At 47.7% G+C, this 24,258-nt stretch overlaps 1 protein-coding gene across 3 annotated transcripts in view; it reads left to right on the top strand.

The window, feature by feature from the left end:
* ATP11C (ATPase phospholipid transporting 11C) overlaps positions 1-24,258 on the top strand; it is a 1,508,462-nt gene that overhangs the window by 1,055,255 nt on the left and 428,949 nt on the right. For all 3 annotated transcript variants that reach the window (XM_069612799.1, XM_069612797.1, XM_069612798.1), the window contains exon 19: positions 8,789-9,052. In XM_069612799.1, the coding sequence (XP_069468900.1) occupies positions 8,789-9,052 (264 nt within the window). The remainder of the gene's footprint in view (positions 1-8,788; positions 9,053-24,258) is intronic.

Below are 24,258 nucleotides of genomic sequence, written 5' to 3'. Positions count from 1 at the left end.
TAGAGGGGAAATTCTGGCAGAAAATTCTTGGACTCCCGAACTGTATACCAATGCCTATCCTCAGACTGGAATTAGGTCTTATTGAAAGCTCAAGTACTTAGAAAAATGGCCGAACTTTACTTAAAGATGTCTCCGCAAGCAGAAAACCCTCTGCTGAAAGCCATGTATTATGAAATCAATAAATCGTCCACACTTCCATATATGAAAAAACAGATGGTTGAATATCTGGAAAATATTGGCTGGATTAATAGGCCCAATGGGGATCAAGCCAACACACTGTGTGCTCTGTCTAAAAAATCTTAACTAGACGATTGGATTGATAATGTTGCACATTTGGAAGATTTGAAACGTTACAAAATTGTCCAACATATGAGATACACCTTCAAGAAGCCAGCACCTTATCTATCTCTATGCCCTTCACCCCGACTGAGACGATTTATCCTATTGCTGAGGATTGATCAATTACCTGTACTGGCTATCAGCGGGATCTTGAGCAATCTTACCAAACCAGAACGTTCCTGTCGGCTCTGTATGAATAGAACTGACATTGAAACTGGTAAACACGTACTAACTAGATGCTCTTCCATGTTAAAAACCTATGCAACATAGGGGCGTGGCCAACATGCAAGCGCAGAGGACGTGAGCTCCGTGAGCTCCTCTTGCCGCCGACAACATCCTGAGGAAATTATCCTGTTTGGTGGGGCGATACGATTTGCAACTTCAGGATTAGCTGCATGAATGCCAGAAGAAGCGCCGTGTGCATTCTCACCCTAAGAACCCTGCTCTGGGCGAAGGAGAACGGCAGAGAAGATTCGGCGCGCAGGGCGCGAATAGCTGACTTCAAAATGGCCGCCGCGGCCCGATCCCTGTGTTAGACCGAACTCCTGAAGGGGGAGGAACCCTCGGCTGCCTAGCCCGGAGCGGTGTGCCATGCTGTGTCCCGACACCCGGTCGCTGGGAAAAGGAGAGTTGTGAGACTGTCGGAGCTGTCCCCGAGAGCGAAGGGGCCCGGTGGCGCCTTGTGAGCGGGAAGGACGCTCGACTGACGGAGGTCGGGCTGTCCGCACGCACCGGCGAGGAAGACCCACGGGGCTAGATCACACGAGAAGCTAGAACAGGCACCTTCTGGCTGGTCTCCTGCACACAGGCACCCCAGCAACCGGTGCTTACGTAACTTGGAGGGCTAATCACTGCGGACAATTGGCGGCCCTGGTCCAGGATGGCCTGCGGTGCCCGGTGACGCCGTACGTAGGGGACCCCGCGTGAGGAGTGTGCCTGCATCGGAAAGCGCCCTCTGGAGCAGCAAGCAAGTAAGTGGGACTTTCCCACCCCAACCACCCCATCTATCCCGGGGAGCGCCTGGGGTCTCGCAAGCCAACAAAGGGGAAGGGACTACACCGAGTACTCTCCGCCGGACCCCCGGGGCACTGGCCCTTCCCTGCGGAGCCACGGAACAGAGCATAACTGGGGTAAGAATCACCGAGGTGAAGCACACCGCCGGCGCCCTGCCCCGCCAGGTTTTCGCCGTTGGGCCTAGTGGGAGACGCGGTCTTCGACGCACGGCACGATGGGGAAGGACAGGCAGAGAAAAGCATCTACCCAAAGCAGTATGGATCAGTTTGCGATAGCCACGGCCCCGGCTCCCGCGGCGTCAACAACACGAGCGCTCCCTCAACCAGAGGATGAACCTCTCTCACTGCAGGACATTATGGCGGCTATTGCTAGCTCGCGCTCCTCCATGGAGATTAAGATGGATAGTATAGCAGCAGATGTCTCCTTCCTGCGGCACGACCTACAAAAGTTAACTTCCAGAACGAGTGAGGCCGAGCACCGTATCTCAACAGTAGAAGATAACGTCACTGGGATCAACAGGCAGATGTCCCAGGCACTGGCCCGCCTGAAGTCCCTAGAGGCCAAGGTCGATGAGGGGGAGGGAAGGTCTCGTCGCAATAATGTTCGCATCCTCGGCCTCCCCGAGGGGGAAGAGGGGCAGTGCATGGAACTGTTTCTAGAACAATGGCTCACTGACATTTTCGAACCCTACTCTTTCTCAAAGTTTTTCTCGGTAGAGAGGGCACACAGAATGCCCTCGGGCAGACCGATACCGGGCACTCCGCCCCGAACAATAATTGCCAGGCTGCTGAACTATCGTGACAGAGATGCACTCCTGCAATTGTCCCGCTCCCAAGGGTCGATTACACATAATGGGTCGCGAATAGCCTTTTTCCCAGACTACACCCGAGAGGTGCAACGCGCAAGGCAATCCTTCGAGCCTCTCAAAAGACAGTTGGCGCAGTTGAAGGTGAAATACGGCCTTCTCTTTCCGGCCCAACTAAAGATTCACCATAAGGGGACGACAGTGCATTTTACAGACCCACAGGAAGCCTGGAAATGGGCCGAGGCACACATTGAAGGGGATTGGTCCACGAGACCACGACGACAGAGGGGCAGGGTCCGACCCGGGTCACGGCAAATCTCCCCGAGGAGAGCTCCGGAACGAGGGGAGCAGGAAGCTCCGGAGCAACAAGCAGAGCAGGACGCACACTGAAAACGCTCAAAGCCGGCAGCGAAGAGAAAGAGCGTTCAAACGCAGCATACGACTGAGCCACGGGAGACACCCCACCATACAAAACACCAACATACGGCACAAGAAGGAGAGCCCCCCTGGGTAGGTCCCTTCTTGGAGTTTCTCTTAAACTTAAAGTCAAGCCACACCCGCGTTACAGGTAGACACCTGTACCGTTAAGGTAGTTTGTTTCATGTGAGTTGTCCAGTTGACAACTTGGTTTCTCATGTTCGGGCGACAGATGCTTCTAGTTGGGAGGAGTATAGGGTGGGTAGTTATGGGTTTGTTATGTTTAGTTATGAATGGGGCCAGACAAGCAGGGGAGATACGAAAGTTCAAGATAGGGGCAGCACTAAACAAACACACGGAATCCCGGCGCCAGGCGTCGCCACCAGTGGCATATACCTTCTCGTCTACAAATAGTCATGGCCTCCAATAGCTTTGGGACCAGCAAGACCAAGTCACTTAACCTCATGACCTGGAACGTCAACGGACTCGGCAATGTAATCAAACGCCGACTGGTAGGGCAATACTTGAAAAGGCACACGCCAGATATAGTTTTTCTGGTAGAAACACACCTCGCAGGCACAGAATGCTCTTTTTTCAAACGCACTAACTACAGACTTGCACTCCATGCGGGCTTCACAATGGGTTCACGAGGTGTCCTGATCCTGATACATAAAAACCTCCCCTTCCATCTGAATACGGTGACTCAAGACACCGGAGGCAGGTACATACACACGACAGGCACGCTCTGGGGAAACTCCATCACATTGCTCGCTGCCTACGCACCACCAACTTTGCTAACACCACTACTCACCGACATTTCCCCCATGATTACGGAGGATAACTCCGACATCACGATACTTGGAGGTGACTTTAATGAAGTCATGAACCCAACCCTAGACCGCTCACACTTACGCAATAGAAACCCTGAGACACGTACCAAACTCGCCACGTTCACGAACGCCCTAGGCTTGTGTGACGTGTGGAGAGAGCTCCACCCCGACTTCAGGGAATATTCCTTCCACTCTGGGGCGCATGCCTCGCTCTCCAGACTGGATTATTTCTTCATTCCTTCAACAGACCTTCATAGAGCACAAGAAGCTTACCTATTACCCAGGGGAATCTCTGACCACTCCCCAGTGGTGCTGAAAATTATGACCTCTAGACCGACACCCCCGCCAAGTTGGCGCCTGAATAATTATTATTTGGGAAACCCAGACCTGGTAGAAAAACTCCAAGGGGCGACCGAAACGTATTTTGAGCTAAACACGGAGTCTGCAGCAGATCCAGGGTTACTGTGGGAGGCATATAAAGTAGTTCTAAGGGGGGAACTCATTTCATGGACTTCCGCACATAAGAAGAAACACCTCCTCAAAGTACACGAGGCAGAACAACAAGTTAAATTGGCAGAGGAAGCCCACATTGCCCAGGACACGCCTGAGACGAACCGAGCCCTACTCCGAGCACAGAAGCTGCTCCAGAACACAGCACTTGACAACGCCAAACAAGCACACACAGCAATGAGGGCACGTGTTTATGAAACAGGCGATAAAGCTGGCAAATTGCTAGCGTGGCTGGAGCGTAAGGAGCAGGGGAGCAGGCACGTGCATCAGTTACAGGGGGGGAGTGCAGGGCCACTATTATCGGATCAAGCCATTTCACAAGGGTTCGCTGACTACTACGCTGATCTCTACAAAGAGCCCACAACCTGCATGAACACGTCAATAATAGATGAAATTAACCTTCCCACTTTGGACGAGACCCAACAAGAACTATTGGACAGGGATATAACGGAAGAGGAAGTGGCTTGTGCGATGTCCGCCCTCCAATCTGGCAAATCCCCAGGCCCAAATGGCTTTCCGATCGAACTATGGCGGAAGGTGGGGACCAACGTAATTGCCCCACATCTCCTGAGAATGTACCAGCATGCAAAAGAACGGGGTACCCTATCCCCAGACCTGAGAGAAGCCACGATAATAGTATTGCCCAAACCGGACAAGCCCCCGGACAGCTGCAATTCGTACCGGCCAATTTCACTCATAAACAGCGAAGCGAAAATTCTAGCTAAGCTGCTAGCGGACCGTTTACAGCAGGTGATAACAGCGCTGATCCATCCGGACCAGTGTGGGTTCATGCCCCAGAGATCGACGCGCATGAACCTCCACAGACTGCATGCGGCACTGGAAAAAACTGACAGCATTCAAGGGCCGCTGGCCTTACTATCAATCGACTTTGAGAAGGCCTTCGATTCAGTGAGATGGGAGGCCATCTGGGACATAATGAGACGCATGGGGTTTGGAGAAAACTTCATGAGCTGGGTGCAGTTGCTGTACAGCGGGCCGGTGGCCAGGACTAAGGTTAACGGTTGGCAATCTGATCCGTTTAGTCTGGGCAGAGGCACAAGACAGGGCTGCCCCCTGTCAGCAATGATCTTCGCAATAGCCATAGAACCCTTGGCTATCCTCCTACGTGAAACGCTGCTCTGGGAAGGGTTCCGCTGGTCGGAGACATGGGAAGACAGAGTATCTCTCTATGCGGATGACCTGCTGATATATTTGAAAGACCCGTGCAACTCCTGCCACTGCGTCACACAGATGTTGAAGGAATACGGAGACTTCAGTGGCTTGCGGGTAAACTGGTCAAAATCCACCCTTTTTCCCATCAGCAACGTGGCAGCTGCTAGCCCCGCGGATTGCCCTTACCAGGTCGTGACAGATCAGATTAAATACCTGGGGGTAATCATCACGAAGAACCTGATGGACTACACATCGCTGAACCTACACCCGGTTGTGACAAGGTTTGCGGAGGACACTCGCCACTGGTCTTCCCTGCCACTAACGCTGATGGGCAGAGCAGCCCTATTCAAGATGATTGCACTCCCAAAGTTTCTGTACATCTTGCAAAACGCTCCACTACACATCCCACACCAGGAATTCCTGAAGATAGACCGCATCCTCAGAAAGCTGTTGTGGAGCGGGGGTCATCCGCGGATTGCCCTCTCTACCCTGCAAAGGTCCATCTGGGAAGGGGGGATTGGGCTGCCCAGACTGCAAACTTATTACTGGGCCAGCCAGATGGCGGTGGTGAACGACGTGCTCCATGGGGACAGGAATTTGCCGCACATCAAAAGGATCAACTCCCAGAGTGGAGCTGCCCCCTTGGAACTTCTGTATCGCGGCCGGGGCCGCAGACCAGCTCTAGATATGGACACTAGCATCACAAGCATCTGGTCGGAAGCGCATCGCCACATAGGATGGGACGCGAAACTGACTCTAGCCCAACCTCTGTGGCACAACAAATTTCTCCCCGAAATGTTAAAACTCCCCAAATGGCACGCATGGGCCAGTAGAGGTATCACCAAAATTGGAGACGTAATAAGGGAGGAGACACTGGTCACATTTGAAACACTATGTTCTGAATTCGCCCTCCCTCCTTCTGAGGAATACCACTATACCCAACTGAAACACGCACTGCACGTCCACCGTCACACCATCAGCGATATCCCGGAATGCACCCCGATAGAACGAAACATTGTCCAAGACCGTATACAGCGCAAAGTCACCTCAACCATGTACAACGTGATCACATCCTTTGCTACGCCTGAATTGCTCAGCCTGAAAGCCAGATGGGAGCGCGACGTGGGCTCGCTCCAACCTGAGGACTGGACAGAAGCACTGATGTATCCCCGGGAAGTGGCCATCTCATCGAGACTCCGGCTGGTGCAACTTAAAATCCTACACCGCATCTACTATCCCAGAGTGGCACTTTTCCGCTGGGGCAGAATCCCGGACGCGCGTTGCCTACGCTGTAAACGGGAAGAGGGCACCTTCTTCCACATTATATGGGAATGTGACAAAATACAGCAATTTTGGAGGAAATGCTGTGACAAGCTATCCAGAGCCATGGGCAAACCAGTGCAAAGGGGACCAAAACAACTCCTGTTAGGGATCTCCGACGAAAGTGATCTGACCCGCTACGAGAAATTGCTCTGGTCGACCGCAACAGCAGTCCTCAGAAGGAACATTGCGCAGCTATGGGGATCCGAGAGAACACCCTGTTATGACCAGTGGGTCACAGATGTGGACATTTGCGTGATAATGGAACGCAGGGTGTATGCTGCAAGGGGGTGCCCGCAGAAAGCAGACAAGATATGGCAGAGATGGGAAGAGGATGACTGAGTCCCAGACGAGATGTAACGAGTGTAACGAGTGTAACGAGACATATCGGCGGGCGACGCCAGGCTAGCGAACCTGGAACGCACAAACTGCCTCACGAGCCTCCTCACCGCAGAATTGATGACCCCGAGAATTAAAGCCCCATTCTTTGTTTTCTTTGCTTTCTTTTCCTTTTCCCTTTCCCTGGAGCTATTTAGCCCCTCTCCTCCCCCCCCCTCCCCCTTCTTTGTTATGATGGGATACTTGTAATGTTATATGCATGTTTTCAAAACCAAATAAAGTTTTTGATTAAAAAAAAAAAAAAACCTATGCAACATATTATGGGGACTTTATCCACCGAATGGACCATATCAGCAGCGAGGATTTCCGGTTGAGGGCGCTTAATGCTACTGGAATGAAACTTTATATTGCATTGTACAATGTGTGGTTGACTGTTGAGAAACTTTTAGACATCTCCATATAGATGTTTTCTTCCTTTAAACTATTGATGGGACTAAAATTAGTCTTGAACTATTGAGCGCCTGCACTAGCTCTGTGTACGCAAGAATTATTCATTCTCAATATGAATTTGGTGCAAAGTATTGTATACAGGTGAACACAAGATAATGTTACATGATTGTTGAAACATCATTATGATGACATTTTAAATGCATTTTCCATTCCTGATAATTTTGATACAAGGTGATTTATTCTACTTACTTAGTATTGTCAGTCTCCTTTTTCTTCTTCTTTGACTGATTATTGCATTGAATATTGTTCTTTTTATTATGAATGTTTTATGAAATTATACTTAGTATTTTACTTTTGTAATTCTTATTGAGCTATGATATGTGAAAAGCTTATGTTAAGCTATACCACATTAATAAATAAATTAAATTATTCTTTGGGGTTGGGGTCAGCATCACCGGACCTGTTTTCAGGATGCGAAACGCTTCTTGCATTGTCAGGTTGGCATTGGCTTCTCGCTCTCTTACTGTCTCCGCTCTATGATATGAGCGGATTGGTGATCTTGGCATTGTTACCAGACTGAACAGTTCACTGCCTCTCGGTCATGCCACCACTGTATTCTTGGCAAATTCGTTGGACTTCCTTTCCCCAGCTTCTCCTGCTTCCTGCTTTGCTTGTGTCTCCGTTACACGCCAGTTTTCTTCCAGGTCTACAAGCTGCTTGTTTTGGTCCTGGTCAACTTCTCGCACACAGCTGATTTGAATCTCCCCGGCTTCATCTTTCTATCGGACGACTCCTACTCTTTTTATGACGTATTGCTGGGTACTCCCCAGCAGAGCCTCGCCGCGCTTCTTCTTTGTTATTTAAGTGTTCTGTATCACGTGTGCACCCTTCTTCTTCTCAGTACTACCATTACATGTTTCTTCAGACTGAAACAATGGTTATATATTACAATAACAAACAGTAGCTCGTTCTTCTGGTCTTCTGTGTGTTGCAACGGTAGGAGGTGGACTGTGGGTGAGTGACTTAGGGAGTTCGCCTTCGATATGGAAGTCCTTGTCCCCAAGGCGGCAGGAGGTCTCTCCTGGTGAGATCCTGGTTGCCTCTAAACCTAAGGGGGGTATAGCGTAGTGGGTTCACCTCCCTAGCCTACAGGCAAAGGCTCCCCCCTGGGAAGAAGTGACTGAATGACGTGAGTTGTAACACCAGCCTCCATATTTGTTAGGCACAGTAGCACCTCCCTTACTAACACATGCTTGCCTTGCCCCAGCCAGTTGAAAGGCTGGGGAAGCACAATACCCCCATCCTTACATGGGTCAATGTGGGCAGTGATCTTCCATGCTGAGAGGAAACCAGCTCGTTCCATTACACTCACTGCAGCTGAGGGCAGGCTCAGGTTTTTCATAGGGCCTTTTTTGGCTCCTCATAATGGTTTGCAAGACATTGCCCTGTCACCCACTTTGGAAGAGTTAGCACTAAATAGTGAAATACAATTTCTGAACAGACGAAATTATAATTGTATGAGTTTCCTATTTTAATGCATAGTGAAATAAAGTGCTTGGCACATTTTACATTCATTTGGTCCTTTTTCCAGGCTTCAGGAGAAAGCAGCAGAAACAATTGAGGCTCTACATGCTGCAGGTATGAAAGTGTGGGTTCTTACTGGAGACAAAATGGAGACTGCAAAGTCCACTTGCTATGCCTGCAGACTCTTCCAGAACAACACTGAACTGTTGGAACTAACTTTAAAAACCACTGATGGTGGTGAAAGAAGGGAGGATCGCTTGCATGAGCTGCTGCTCGAATATCACAAGAAGTTGGTGCAGGATGTTCCAAAATTCAAAGGGAGTATGAAAAGGTAAGGGATGCACATCAACCATTTAATCAGCCATTAACATTATTATACAAATGCCTTTTGCAATGCATTTACCTTTCAAATGAAGGCAATAAGAACATGTGCTCTGGGTATTTTCCTTTTATAGTAGAAGTGTGGGCCAGGCAAAGGGATTTGTATCCACCCTGATTTTACAACCTCCTAATTGCCCTTTCAGGATCTTTTTTTTTCCCCGCTGGCCATGTACTGCTTGAAATGGTCCATTCAACCCAAGTCACCAATAGTACATTGCGGGAGCGTTGTAGTCTGAACTATTGTCACTATTTTTAGGACATTATAATTTTGGAAGCTCCATTTAGCACCTGGGATGCACGTCAGGTGACTCGGAATGTAACCAGGCATTAAACTTGGGTTTTGGGCAGCATTCTATGCCCTCTGACTTTTTTAAACACTTTCCTCTTCTCTCAACCTGCATCCTCTCCCTGATTCTCACTTCTTCCTGGCTGCCACTGGAAATAGAACAAAGACTGACTTGTCACATAAGGAGCCCTTCTTTCCTTCTCCAAGTTGGCCATCTTTGCTTGGTTTTCATTTTATAAATATCGAAAGCTGTCTTGAGATCCCTGTGCATTGCGTTCACAGCTCACACAGATTTCTCTTTCTCACAGTAACCAGGCTTTTTGTTGTGGCTCTGACAGCCTTCATGCACAATAATGGCTTATAAATTAACCCAAGTTCACTATAAAGGCATTTGATCAGCTTGGTTACAAAAATAGAGACACTCTCTAGCAGATTAATTCTGGAATAAAATGGAAGTTTCATATTTAAGTTTTTATTTTTAACATCTTCATTATCAATAAAACAAGCCATCCCATACCTCTCGTATGCATTTAGTCACTTTACCATAGTAAACACAATATCCCTATTTGAGTTGGTCTTTCAGAATTCAAAGGCTTCTGAAAGGGTCCTGATTCATTAGCTTTCACACACAGACATAACCATTGTCTCCTAATTCTCAATATGAAGGGCCTCCCTGCAGCTTTTGACACAGTCAACCACTCCTCTCTCCTCCTCACTCTCTAGTATCTGGGGTTCTCACATCTGCTCCAGCCTGGATTGCCTACTACCTTGAAAGTCGCTCCTTTTAAAACCTTCTCCCGGTTGGCATTCCCCAAGCATCTGTCATTGGACTGCTTCTCCTTACCTCTATGCTTTTGCCCTCTGTAGACTTACCTGTCATGATGCCTACCTCCAAGGAGCCAGGCCGGGCCCAGCAACCCCAGAGGCAGACATCATTTTCCCCAGGGAAGTCTCAGCGGGCCCAAGTCGGGGCCCTTTGGACTCAGTCCTGGCGCCTTAGGCGCCAGGCTCATAGCGGACCCCAGTCCTGGCGCCTTAGGCGCCAGGCTCATAGAAGAGGATATGTGTTTAAGTGCTTGGGTGCACACTTACCTGATGCAGACCTTGCTGCTTCATCCAGGCCCTCTGGAGGCCTGAATGGGACTACTTTACCGGTAGGACTACTTCACCACCCGGGTGTGGTCGGGGAAGGATACATACCTGATTGGTGGAAGGATAAATACCAGGAACTTCTTCCAAGGCTATTTAAACCCCACCCAAACAGCCACACGTGCTTCGCGTTGTTCTGCACCTAGCAGCTGGACGCTCACCGTGTCGGCTCCTGCATCCTGACTTCAGCCACGCCTGCCAGCACCCTGGAACACCTGCAAGGGGAGAAAGGAAGAGAATAGGAGAAGAAAAGCCCTTACCTGCTAAATCTGCATCCCAGAGTCATTTCTCCAACGGCCCTGAAAAGGAAGACATCATTTTAAAGGCATTTTGTTTCGATCGCTGCAGCGCTGCATTTTACTCACCTTTGCAAGGCGCTTCCATCTTCAGCAGCGATCTTCCGGATTCAGCAACGCCCCGGCGCCTAGAGGAAAAAAGACCAGAACAAAGGTGAGAGGGAGAAAAGGAATAAGGAAAGCTCAGTTTCCTTTTAAGTCTTACCTGTTGGATTATTCCCACTGCATTTCGGGTCCTGCCGCTTCCTGGCATCTCCGGACCCCGGCCCCTATGGGGAAAAAAGACAAAGACATTGAATGAGCGAATGCAAAGACATTACCTGAGCGCTCATCCAGCGCTCATCCAGCTCATCACTTCGGGTCGGCGCCATATCTCCGGCACTCCGAACCCCGGCCCCTAAGGGGAAAAAGACATAAGCATTAGCGCTTGCTGCAATTAGACAACGAACATTATTATTAAGCTTGAACTTTTGAACAGAACTTTTACAGCGCCTTACCTGAACAGTCAAGCTTACCTGAACTCCCATCAATCCTCAATCCAGTGAAGTAACTGGGTTTCAACGCGCCCCTGCCTCAGAAGCAGGATGGAGAGCTCATCCTTCCAAACCCTAAGGAGAGTATCCAACGAGCCAGAGAAGCCAGAATAGAGGGGCCCTTCCTGTCCATCTTCAGAGTTCTGCGCCTTCGACGCCGCGCCTCCGTGGGAACCAGGTGAGCGTTACAGAACGCGAAGCCATACCACAATTTCCCACCTGGGCGCTATGGAGACTTCCGAGACAGATCAGCTGGCCCATCTTTTAGGGGAATTACGGGCAGAAGTGCACTCAGCCCGCCAGGAGACTAATGCTCTCAGAAGGGAGCTAATCCTATCCAAGGAAAGAACTGATGATCTGGCCAAAAGGTTATTGCAGGGCCAGGCAGAGCACACTCCTTTACCTGTTTCCGGAGATATTTCTACAACAATGGGTTCGAATAACCCGGTACAAATCAATCTACCTGGACACATGCCTTTGGCCCCGCCGGAACGTTTTGCGGGGGATCCCAAGAAATATGCCGTTTTTATGAACCAATGCCGTTTACACTTTTTATGCAGGCCCGGGGCCTTCCCCAACGACCAGACCAAAGTAGCCTTTGTACTATCTTACCTCAGTGGCTGTGCTGCCGATTGGTCTATTCCATTGGTAAATCAGGATGATCCCATTCTCCGGGATTTCCAGGGCTTCCAGGCCAGCATGGAAAGATTGTTCGCTCGACACTCGCAGGGACAGGCCCTTGACAACGAACTGCTATCCTTACGACAAGGTAATCAGGATCTTTTGTCCTATATCGCCACCTTTAATAGACTAGTTGTGGAAACCGGATGGCCTGAAAATAAAAGGATCACATTGTTTCATCGAGGCCTGCGCGGAGAGCTTAAAGATGTTATAGCTCAGATAGTAGATCCACCCCAGGCCTGCGCAGACTACATAGACTTAGTGGTTCAACTTGATCACAGACTTCAAAATAGAAAAGCAGATCGGCTCAAGTATGAAACCAGAGTACCTATCAAGACCCACGTTAACTCCAAGAGTACTGACGTTTCCGAACCTATGCAAATTGGCAGTGTTAAAGGACCATTAACGCAGAAGGAACGAGAGAGAAGGCGACAAATGCAACTTTGTCTGTATTGCGGAACTTCCGGTCACTTTCTTCAAAGTTGTCCAGTTAAACCACCCAAGTAGGTGGTTGGAGCCACTGATAACGAGTTATTGACACCTGGTTCGGGAAACGACCTAGCCCGACAAGTGTAGGGGTCAGCTTGCTGAGCTTGAAAACAAACTCTTTGACCTCGCATTTTGTCATGCCAATGGTGCTTGTGAACCCAAAACAGCCTCAGCAGTTGCATGCTATAAAAGCATACATAGACAGTGGAGCTATTGGAAATTACATAGACCGTGAATTGGCTTCCAGGATTAAGCTTCCTCTCCGCCCGAAAGTAACCCAAGATGTAATTACTACAGTTGATGGAACCGAAATAGCCTCAGGGCCTGTAACGCATTCCACAGTTGAAATCACTCTGGTGGGTCAGGACGGACATCGGGAAGCAATCGTGTTTGATGTGATCAAGGCCCCACAATTTCAAGTACTTCTTGGTATCCCTTGGTTAGAAACACATAATTCGAGAATAGACTGGCGAGCAAAGAAGATAACTTTTCCTGATTGTGAACCAACCTGTTACCCAAGGAATCCAGCTATGGGTCTAGCCTCTGTAACTTCCACCCCTGTACAGCTACCATCTGAATACCAAGAATTCCAAGACGTTTTTCAGAAAGAGCAGGCTAACACCTTACCTCCCCATCGATCTTACGATTGCCAAATCGACTTGGTACCCAATGCACAACTACCTTGTAGTAGGATTTATGCTCTTACTGAACCTGAGAACCTGCATTTGCGCCAGTATTTGGATCAATACCTGGCCAATGGCTTCATTCGCCCATCAAAGTCACCAGTCTCTTCCGCTTTGTTCTTCGTACCTAAAAAGGAAGGAGACCTTAGGGCCTGTATTGACTACCGCGCCCTAAATCAGATAACGATTAAGAATCGTTACCCTTTGCCCCTGATACCTGAGCTTATCGACCAAGTAAAAGATGCTCGTGTGTACACCAAGCTAGATCTCCGAGGAGCTTACCACCTGGTACATATAAAAGAGGGCGACGAGTGGAAGACTGCATTCCGCACCAAATTTGGGCTCTTCGAATATCAAGTAATGCCCTTCGGTTTGTGCAACGCACCTGCCGCCTTTCAGTACTTCATGAATGATGTTCTTCGGGAACTTATCGATGTTTGTGTCATCGTTTATATTGACGACATCCTGGTGTATTCCTCCTCAGAATCTGATCACAGAAACCATGTTAGGGCAGTTCTTGAGAAATTGCGCCAGCACAAATTATTTGCCAAGCTCGAAAAATGCGTTTTTCATACCACAGAAGTGGAGTTTCTCGGATTCATCCTGACACCTCAAGGAATCCGAATGGACTTGCGGAAAGTGGACGCCATTCTCAAATGGCCATCTCCTAGCTCTGTGAAGGGAGTGCAAAGCATGCTTGGCTTTGCCAATTTCTATCGAAGGTTCATCCCGGAATTTTCTCGAACTGTTCAACCCATCACAGCTCTCCTAAAGAAAAATAAACGCTTTGAATGGACTCTTGAGGCTGAACAAGCCTTTCAGGACCTGAAAACCAAATTCACCTCTGCACCTGTATTGAAGCACCCGCGCCCAGATCTCCCTTACATCGTGGAAACCGATGCATTCAGTTCGGCCATGGGAGCTGTCCTGTCGCAAAGAGACCCAGAAACTAACCAACTACACCCTGTAGCCTTTTGGTCCAGAAAATTCTCTCCACCTGAACTCAATTACGCAATTACCGACAAAGAACTACTGGCTATTAAATCAGCTTTCAAGGCTTGGCGTCACTATCTTCTCGGTGCAAGACACACCATCACCGTAATTACGGACCACAGAAATTTGCAGTATTTAAAGACGGCCAAAGCTCAATCTTCGCGACAACTCCGATGGGCTTTATTCTTTGCGGAATTTGATTTTGTAATTACCTATCGCCCTGGCTGCAAGAATGGTAAGGCAGATGCCTTATCCCGGATAGGCATGGAAGAACCCAATTCGAGTTTAGAACCTGTGCCAATCATACCGGAACAAAGAATTCTGGGCTTGACTTCATTGCAAACCATTGAGGACATCCAAGCTCAAGTAAAACAGCTTTTTGACTCTTCTGCCTTACTGGAATGGAGTCAAAAGGGTCCTCACTACACCGTTAAGGATGATTTACCCTACTTCCAAGAGCGGTTATTTCTGCCAAGTAAAGAATTGCAGGAACTTGTCATTACCCGTCATCATGAATCATTAATGGAAGGACACCCCGGTATCGCGAAAACAGAAGAAAAGATCAAACGCCACTTCTGGTGGCCTTCTTGGAGAAAAGACATAAAGTAATTTGTGTTGTCTTGCGGAATCTGTGCCCAAAATAAGAGTCAAAAGAAAAGGCCAGCCGGCCTACTTCAACCTTTGGACATTCCACCAGCACCTTGGCACACCTTGTCAATGGACTTTATAACTGACCTGCCTCCTTGTGGTGGTTACAACACGATTCTCGTAATAGTGGATCTATTCTCCAAAATGGCCCATTTTATCCCTTTAAAAGGATTGCCGTCAGCTTCCACCTTGGCCAAGGAATTTATGGAAAATATAGTGCGGTTACATGGTTTCCCTTCCATATTAGTCTCAGACCGTGGAAGTCAATTTATCTCCCACTTTTGGAAGAAATGTTGCCAACTAGCACAAATAGACGTGCGGTTATCCACCAGCCACCACCCCCAGACCGACGGACAAACCGAGAGAACCAATCAGACTCTCGAGCAATATCTGCGGTGCATGTTACACCAATCCGAGTTAAATTGGAAAGACATCCTTTGGATTGCAGAATATGCATACAGCAATTCAGTGCATTCTGGAACCGGACAGACTCCTTTTTATACCCTGTATGGTCACCATCCTCGGACCTCTGACCTAGATCCACCTCTGACCCTGGAGATGCCTGCAGTAAATCACCTACATTCCACAATAACCCAAGCCTTCAAAGAAGCTACAACCCACTTACAGCAAGCCAAGAAAAAGTATAAAGAAAACGCTGATTTGCACCGAAGTAAAACTCCTCCTTACCAAGTAGGAGATCAGGTATGGCTAGCAACTAAACATCTACCCCTCAAGGGTCAGCGAACTTTTAATCCCAGATTCATTGGGCCTTACCCCATCAAAGCTATTATCAACCCAGTGGCCTTTAAACTCGATTTACCATCCAACATGCGGATTCATCCCGTTTTTCACGCATCTCTTCTAAAACCAGTACAACCTGGAACCAGACTGTCTGAGCCCCCAGGCCCTGTTCAAATTGATGGAGAATTAGAATTCGAAGTGAAAGACATTTTAGATTCCAAGATAGTTAAGTCGAAACTCTTCTATCTTGTTGATTGGAAAGGATATGGACCTCAGGAAAGATCTTGGGAACCCAGTAACTATGTTCACGCACCACGATTAATTCAACGATTCCATCGAAGATTCCCGCACAAACCAAAACCCCTGGAGGAAAAGACCTTGGGAGGGGCCTTGAGGGGGGGTACTGTCATGATGCCTACCTCCAAGGAGCCAGGCCGGGCCCAGCAACCCCAGAGGCAGACATCATTTTCCCCAGGGAAGTCTCAGCGGGCCCAAGTCGGGGCCCTTTGGACTCAGTCCTGGCGCCTTAGGCGCCAGGCTCATAGCGGACCCCAGTCCTGGCACCTTAGGCGCCAGGCTCATAGAAGAGGATATGTGTTTAAGTGCTTGGGTGCACACTTACCTGATGCAGACCTTGCTGCTTCATCCAGGCCCTCTGGAGGCCTGAATGGGACTACTTTACCTGTAGGACTACTTCACCACCCGGGTGTGGTCGGGGAAGGATACATGCCTGATTGGTGGAAGGATACATACCAGGAACTTCTTCCAAGGCTATTTAAACCCCACCCAAACAGCCACACGTGCTTCGCGTTGTTCTGCACCTAGCAGCTGGACGCTCACCGTGTCAGCTCCTGCATCCTGACTTCAGCCACGCCTGCCAGCACCCTGGAACACCTGCAAGGGGAGAAAGGAAGAGAATAGGAGAAGAAAAGCCCTTACCTGCTAAATCTGCATCCCGGAGTCATTTCTCCAACGGCCCTGAAAAGGAAGACATCATTTTAAAGGCATTTTGTTTCGATCGCTGCAGCGCTGCATTTTACTCACCTTTGCAAGGCGCTTCCATCTTCAGCAGCGATCTTCCGGATTCAGCTACGCCCCGGCTCCTAGAGGAAAAAAGACAAGAACAAAGGTGAGAGGGAGAAAAGGAATAAGGAAAGCTCAGTTTCCTTTTAAGTCTTACCTGTTGGATTATTCCCACTGCATTTCGGGTCCTGCCGCTTCCTGGCATCTCCGGGGACAAGACAAAGACATTGAATGAGCGAATGCAAAGACATTACCTGAGCGCTCATCCAGAACTGTTTCACTTTGGGTCGGCGCCATATCTCCGGCACTCCGAACCCCGGCCCCTAAGGGGAAAAAGACATAAGCATTAGCGCTTGCTGCAATTAGACAACGAACATTATTATTAAGCTTGAACTTTTGAACAGAACTTTTACAGCGCCTTACCTGAACAGTCAAGCTTACCTGAACTCCCATCAATCCTCAATCCAGTGAAGTAACTGGGTTTCAACGCGCCCCTGCATCAGAAGCAGGATGGAGAGCTCATCCTTCCAAACCCTAAGGAGGGTATCCAACAAGCCAGAGAAGCCAGAATAGAGGGGCCCTTCCTGTCCATCTTCAGAGTTCTGCGCCTTCGACGCCGCGCCTCCGTGGGAACCAGGTGAGCGTTACATTACCTTGCACTTTAGCTATCCCTTCCTCCTTTTTACTGATGACACTCAAATCTGTTCTCTTTTCATTCCCTCGTCTCACTTTAGCTCTCCGCTGCCTTTTGCTGAACTTTTATAAGATGGAGGTCATCTTTCTTTTTGCTTCCAACGCCAGCCCTACGCTCCCCTCTCCTTTCTCCTCCCCCCCTGACCTTCTTGATCACTCGCCCGATACTTTGCAGCTGTGGGGTACTCTATGATAGTGACCTTCAACTGCAAGAACTCATAACTACCACCACCTCTGCAGCTCATATTAACCTTCTCACCATTCAGCTAATGTGTCCATTTCTTACTCCCTACTCTACGGAAACTCTAACCACCACCCGCGTGCTCCTCAAACCCAGCTACTGCTCATGCCTACTGCTTGGCTTCCTTAGCCTTCTTTGCCAATATTTCCTCCCTTTAGACAAGGCCTTCAATTTAGAAACTTGGTTTCACTTATGGCCTTAAGAATTTAACGATATAGTTTGAAATGTCAAGACCTTTACTGTCAGATTGCACAACTTGGTTGACAATGGACTGCAGGAAGGCCAGACTAATGGACGGCCCTGGTCTATTCTTCCTCTCTTCCCTGTTGACCAGGTAGTCAGACAGGACAAGCGACAGGAAACCCCTGCTATTTCATGCTATCCTAGACTTCAGGTGAGTGCCTAAAGGACATAGCTTTATCTATTTCACTGCCTCTGGGGCAACCTCTTATTTTGATGATGTTGCACAATATATTTTTCCAGGTGTGCCTCTTTCCCGCCCACACATTTTCTCTCTCTCCTCTCCCTGCTCTTTCTCCTTCTGCCTTCTAGTACTTAACCTACTTCCTCCTCTTTCTCTCCTGTCTCTCCACACATCCTATTCTTTTCTTTCTCTCCCTCTACTTCTTACTACTCCCTCCTATCTCTCTCCCTTCCCATCTGTCCCTCTGATCTTTCATACTCTACTCCTGTCTCTCTTCCTCTGCTCCGTTCTATTCTCTGAAAAGCGATCTTTCTCTCTCATCCTCTTTTTCCTCAACTCAGCATCCAATATCTGTCTCTACCCTCTACTCTCACTCTCTCCTATCTCCTACACACACCCTCTCTCTCTATCCACCCCCTTGTTCTCAAGCTCCCTCTCTCAACAGTTTACTTAAGACAGAGGTCCAATTATGGCCCTCATTACCCACACATGACTCTCAGCCTGAAGACTGAGACACGACAGATGCACCTCACTCTTAGGCCCTTCACCGCCATCATCGATGTATCGCAGATGTGAGAAGCGTTACTCTATTAGGCAGCCATTCCGGCCATACCCAGTCGATGATCTGGGGGAGATGGAGATATCCTCAATCGAACAAGTCGACCGACTGCAAATCAAGAAATCAATGACCACATCACTGACATCACGACGTAGTCGCACTTAGACATAAAGTACATAGCCATCCATTCACGGAAGTTACACAAACATGCACTAGTTTATTGCATATACACACGAAACACATGATGCAGTTACATAAGACACACATTCTTATCTCTATATAATAGATCAGAAGAAGAAACTGCCACATTCTTAGCTAAAGCTGAACCGCAAGACGATAAAGTATACATATACCAAGCTTGCACATGCTTGAGTCTACTAACATGGAAAGCCATACGGACAAATATGGAAGCCCCAGGCCAACTGAAATGAATGAGGAAGGGGAGACAGGCTTCGAGTACATGGAAGCGCTTGCATGAGCGCTGCAGCCAGAGGCAAGCAGAAACGATGCACCCAGAGAAGGACGAGTCGAGACAGAAATTCCTGGTTACCAAGTTGATCAGCCACCTGCAGGCTCCATTTCGTGGTCTCAACACACGTGACCCAGCAGAGCAAGACACAGCCCATCCAATCTAGGTAGACTGAGAGAAGCTGTTTCCACTAAATCAGAGGTGGAATGATACAAGTGTTGCTCACAAGCTGCCAACTAAATGCACTCTCCCAGGCTTAAGTTATCAGAGATGGCAACATTAGGGAACACACACCCCCTCCATGTGCATTCTCATTGCCTTGAGAAGAAGAAACACTGAGCCTGGTAACCGTCCAGGGTCACAGGACTAGGAGGACCAAATCTGCCGAATCCAGATTCACCTTTCACATGAAGATTTAATTTGTTACAGGAGCCAATGGTCTCCCTGCGACCCAGCAACATTGTATATTGAAACATGTAGAAGTGGTCCCAGGAGGAGCCACCAGATATGGCTCTCCAGTAATAGAATGAACCCCTATAGGACACATACATAGTTCGCCTAAGCTGACCAGTGTGAATGTCCGATAGGTTTCGGGGCCAGAGTTTTGGTTTTGTGATATCAGACCTGGATAAAACCGGGTGACACACGCTCAGAAGACGAGATCCCAGGATAATTCATGTTTTTCTATTGTGACCCCTAGATAATAAAGACAGTAAACTTTGCCCCATGGCTGAGTCTTCCGTTCTTGCAACAGGGAGATTTTGATGTGCCAGAGTGTCTCTCTGCTGGTAATTGGGGTGACTCCTATAGAGCGCCTGCCGTTACTTAACATCACTTTCTCTTGATTTCTACCAGGCTCTCACACACTATACTCATGATGCCCTCTTTCCCAGTATATCCAGCAACTCCTTAGCACTCTGCTTCACTCCTTCCTTCCCTGTTTCTCATGCCGCCAACTCTCCTTCTGGCCATGCCCAAATACCCTTCATTAATGTTTGTGCACAGTGGCTTTATATACATAGGCATCCCATCTCTATTGACGCTTTCTCTTACCCATTGCTCCCTAATGTCACCGCACCACTGTGGCAATTTATCCCTTACTTTTCCCCAAGGGGTCAGACCAACTGTCCTATAATTTCAAAAGGCTCACTCGGCCCACCCTTTTTTCTTCTCCAGTGTATATAGCGTTTCCACGTCCTAGTCTTGTGGGCGTCTGTGGTTATGGTCACCTTCGTGCAGCCCCAGGAAGGTTATGTCCGTGATTGCAAGGTGATGTCAGAGGATCAAGACCCGTGTCGGGACGCCTGTTTTTCTCTCACTCAGCTGTATTCTTCTGCCAAAAATTCCCCTTGGGCAAGTGGTTCTGCGAGAAAAGAACTCTGGCCAGACGAGAGTCTGGAAGGCATGGTGCGACACACAGTGGTACCACTACTACAAGTAAGGGGGTTCTGGGACTGCACAAAACGCTCTCACTCCACATCTGGGGTTGGAATGTCTTGGTTATGTGCCGTGGTAGGCCGCCTACCCCAGGTTGGGAAGGGTCCTGGTGCCCCTGTGATAGGATCAAGCCCCTACCACTGTCACAATGCACACTCTACAACTTAGCCAGGTCCTGCCCCAATACGACAGCATGCTGGATCGCCCTCTGTGTACAACCTCTCCCTTTTTAAGTACCTTCTCGTAGTCTTCAAAGCTATCAGCGACCTTGTTCCTCAGTACTTGGCAGGCTGTATCTCTTTCTAATCATCCTCTCGTTCCCACTGTTGCAGTCGATCTTACTCTCTCATACCCCCCATTTGCCTCCTCTCGCTTCTAATCCTTCTTTTCATCCGGCTCCATTGGAAGCCGCTGCCCATCTCAATCAAATCCAGTCTGACTCTGGATCTCTAAGCTTGGTTTAAACTTCGCCTACTGCCCAAAGGGGATTTGGTTGAGGAATTTCTTGTAGAACATGTTTTTTTTTTAATAACAAATTTTAGTGGGTTTTTGTGCATGTATACAAACCAAACAATATCCAATTAAGACAAAGAAAATAAAGAACAAAATTGAACACAACACTAAAACATAAATTGCATACATATGGAAAAGGGGGGGCAATGCGCATGAAAACTGAGATTCGTCCGGGCGCACACGCACATCCACTGCGGATAGACACATATATACAACACCAGTTGTATTATTATCCGGCTTCACAACCGGTTGATGGCGAGGCAGTTCTTTGTGTTAAAGTCCTGGCTTGATTGCAAGACTACGTAATGCATTTCATTCTCCCAAGCATCGCTTGCTCATAGTATTTGTTTCCATTTTCCCCATATTTTATCTGCCTTGCAAGGGTAGCCCCTCGCTTGGTATACTCGACAGTCCATCAGACTGACCGCATCCACGTTCGTGGACCATTGGTCATAGCTTGGGCAGATTTCAGACCCCCACAATTGTGCAATGTGGTAGAACATGTTTGAGTACCGCAGGGTAAGGGGGTGGTGGGGTTGTGAGGTTCTTCCCTGGCATGAGCATGTTAAGACTGTGGCTATAGGTCCAGGAAGACAGCTTATTTTTTGGAGCAGCCATCAAGAACAAGAAGGAAGTGTCCTGGGCACTGAGATTGCGAGTGAACTGAAGGATACAGCCAGGGTGCAACAGCCCTGGCATCCTATTGTTGGAGTAGGGAATGGGACTAGAAACGTAGGTTCTCTTAGAAAAGACCCTTGCATAAAGTTTATTTACTCCACCATCCTTACACTGTTGATCATAGATTTTCAATGATTAGGTTTTAGTGTTTATATTCCTACGTTCTCTAGGAATTTCTCTAACATTAACCATGACCGTCGGTCCCCAGGCAAAGCTAACCCAAGAGCATGCAAGTTTGAAGAATGTAGCAGAAGCAATCTGGGCCAAGCCTATCAAGGCAGAGTGAAGGGGGGAGGGTGCAGAATGGTAGGATGGGTGAAGGGAGATGGAGGGGTACGTGTGAAGGGGGTGTGGATTGTCCATGTCATTTTGCTTATTTGTAATACCATTAAGTAGGTCACCATTGTTTATTGTACCCCACCCCTTTTCCTACCCCTTCCTATTTTAAACCACAAATACATTTGTTGTTACTCTACTTAATGTGTGTCGAGTGCTTTGTTCCTCTTCCACCCTGACACAGCACAAACATGTGCGCACCATTCATTCACAGTTAGCCCAGGAAAAGAAGAACCTAAAGAGCATAGAAAACGGTCACTTTAACTTTGATTTGAACACAACAACCCCTAAATTATCTATACAAATAATTTCAGATGCCCGATTTCCCATGGCACTCAGCACAAGGGGAGACATTATCAGCATTGCATGGCAGTGTCTTGAGTTATTGTTGCTTTATGATTGCAGTGGCAGAGTTATGATTCTTTTTCAATCATAACTGATGAATGTGTTTCTTTTGGTGTTTTGCCTTGGAACCATAGTTCCCATTTAACAAAGCCTTTTCACTGATAAAGAAATTCCTTTTTATGAATACAGCTAAGTTACTACATGTTTATACAGAATCGCATAGGGCAATGGCTCTATTATAGGGACGAACAGGTAGGGTTGTGTGTCTACACCCTGGCCCTATTCCATTCCTGATAGTCAAACCCAAGAGTCTGATTTGTAGTGAAGTATAATTCAGTCACTGATAAAGTCTTTTTAACTCCACTTATAGAAGCAAGCTTACTCTCCGGAATCAAAAGTCTCAAGTGGACGTCAACTTGGTGATCCTTTCAAAGAGTCTGCTCACATTTAGTATAGTGAACAGGCACGTTACACGTTATAGAACTGGCCCATTCTGAGTGAACCAATATGACAATGTATGGCCTCTGGATTTTGAATACCATTTCAGACAGAATACTATTGTCAAGATTATGGAAAGTGATCGACACAAATCACTTTTTGCTTTTACTTTTTCAGCTTTAATAACTGCATATTCACTGTTCCTCATGTGGACTGTTGAGGACTTCAAACTGTAGTGCTTCATCAAACATAGCTAATAAAAGTTGCACAATTGTAATTTAAGTCTTTTCCTCCTATTCCGACATAAAGACATAAGCGGTCTTGACTTGGGAAGACATTAATTGCTACATAACTTTTGCAGGCATTATTGGCTTATTTTGCATCCATCTATGCATGCAAATCCCACCTGGTTAAGGATACATTAATTCCAATTTCAATGTTTTGATAGTACAAGCGAACGCTGTGCTTCGTAATGGTGACTGTCTTGATTCTTTTTTCACTGTAACAGTAGTGTCCCGTATTCTCTAATTTCAGACAGTTTTGCGAAGTTTTGTTTCCGTGCACTTTGGTTTTGCTTCATTTCTACTAAGATCCGTCCTCATCAATGTATCATTTCAACCTCCTTTGATAATTGAACCCTACAGATAAGGGTGTTGCGCTTCTCCCAAGCAGGCAATATAGTTTGTAAAGAAAAACTGATCCAACATTTACTCCTGAAAGACATGGAGCTTGTTAGCGAAAGTACATTTCATTCTTTATTGGTGTGCTGTTTGAGTTCAGTATTCCTACCAAAACATGTAATATAGTAGTTTTACCGCCACTCATGATCGATTTAGTTATTGCTTATTGTGACTTTGTAACTTCTTGCTGACACCTCTCTCTCCGAATTCTTGTGCTTTCACAAAGCTAGACTGTTGAGATTTCAATAAAGGACCTGTAATTGAAAGAAATGTTCACACAATTCAGGATGCAACCTTCATTATGTTCTGCAGTAGCCCATGGGCAAAGTAGGACAGACATTCCACTAGGCTCTTTCAGTTTGCATTAGTCCGCCACAGAAATATGTCAAATACGAGACCGATAACAAATGAACAGGTTTTGTTGGTGGCAGTTTTAACCGTGAGGTGATTGGTGTTTTGAAAATGCCTGCAATGTCACAAACCAGAATGTGCCTGTACACCTTTTTCACTAAATGTAACCACCTTATTCCACAAATTCTGAATGGTGGCCGGGGTGGAGGCTAATGGTGTTGTAGACCTGTGAGCTCCATAGCCCTGCCGAGAAACGAAACTTTTTGGTGCCCCTGCCTAATGTTCAGCCTCTGAGATAACAGGTTTTGTGGTTGGAAGCCTGCATGAGCAGCTTGATGGAGTTTCAGCGGGGTCACTGTGTGTGTGTGTGTGTGTGTGTGCGGGGGGGAGCTGCAACGGTGGCTTGATCCCAGTGCTGCGAGAGGCCCAGCGGTTCAAGGTGGCCATGTCCTCTTAATGGCCTGAGAGAA

This window comes from Ambystoma mexicanum, chromosome 5p (assembly GCF_040938575.1).
Source record: "Ambystoma mexicanum isolate Mex_15411 chromosome 5p, UKY_AmexF1_1, whole genome shotgun sequence".
NCBI classification, from domain to species: domain Eukaryota; kingdom Metazoa; phylum Chordata; class Amphibia; order Caudata; family Ambystomatidae; genus Ambystoma; species Ambystoma mexicanum.
The sequence above is the reverse complement of the archived record's forward strand: the minus strand, read 5'-3'. Positions and strand labels throughout refer to the sequence as shown.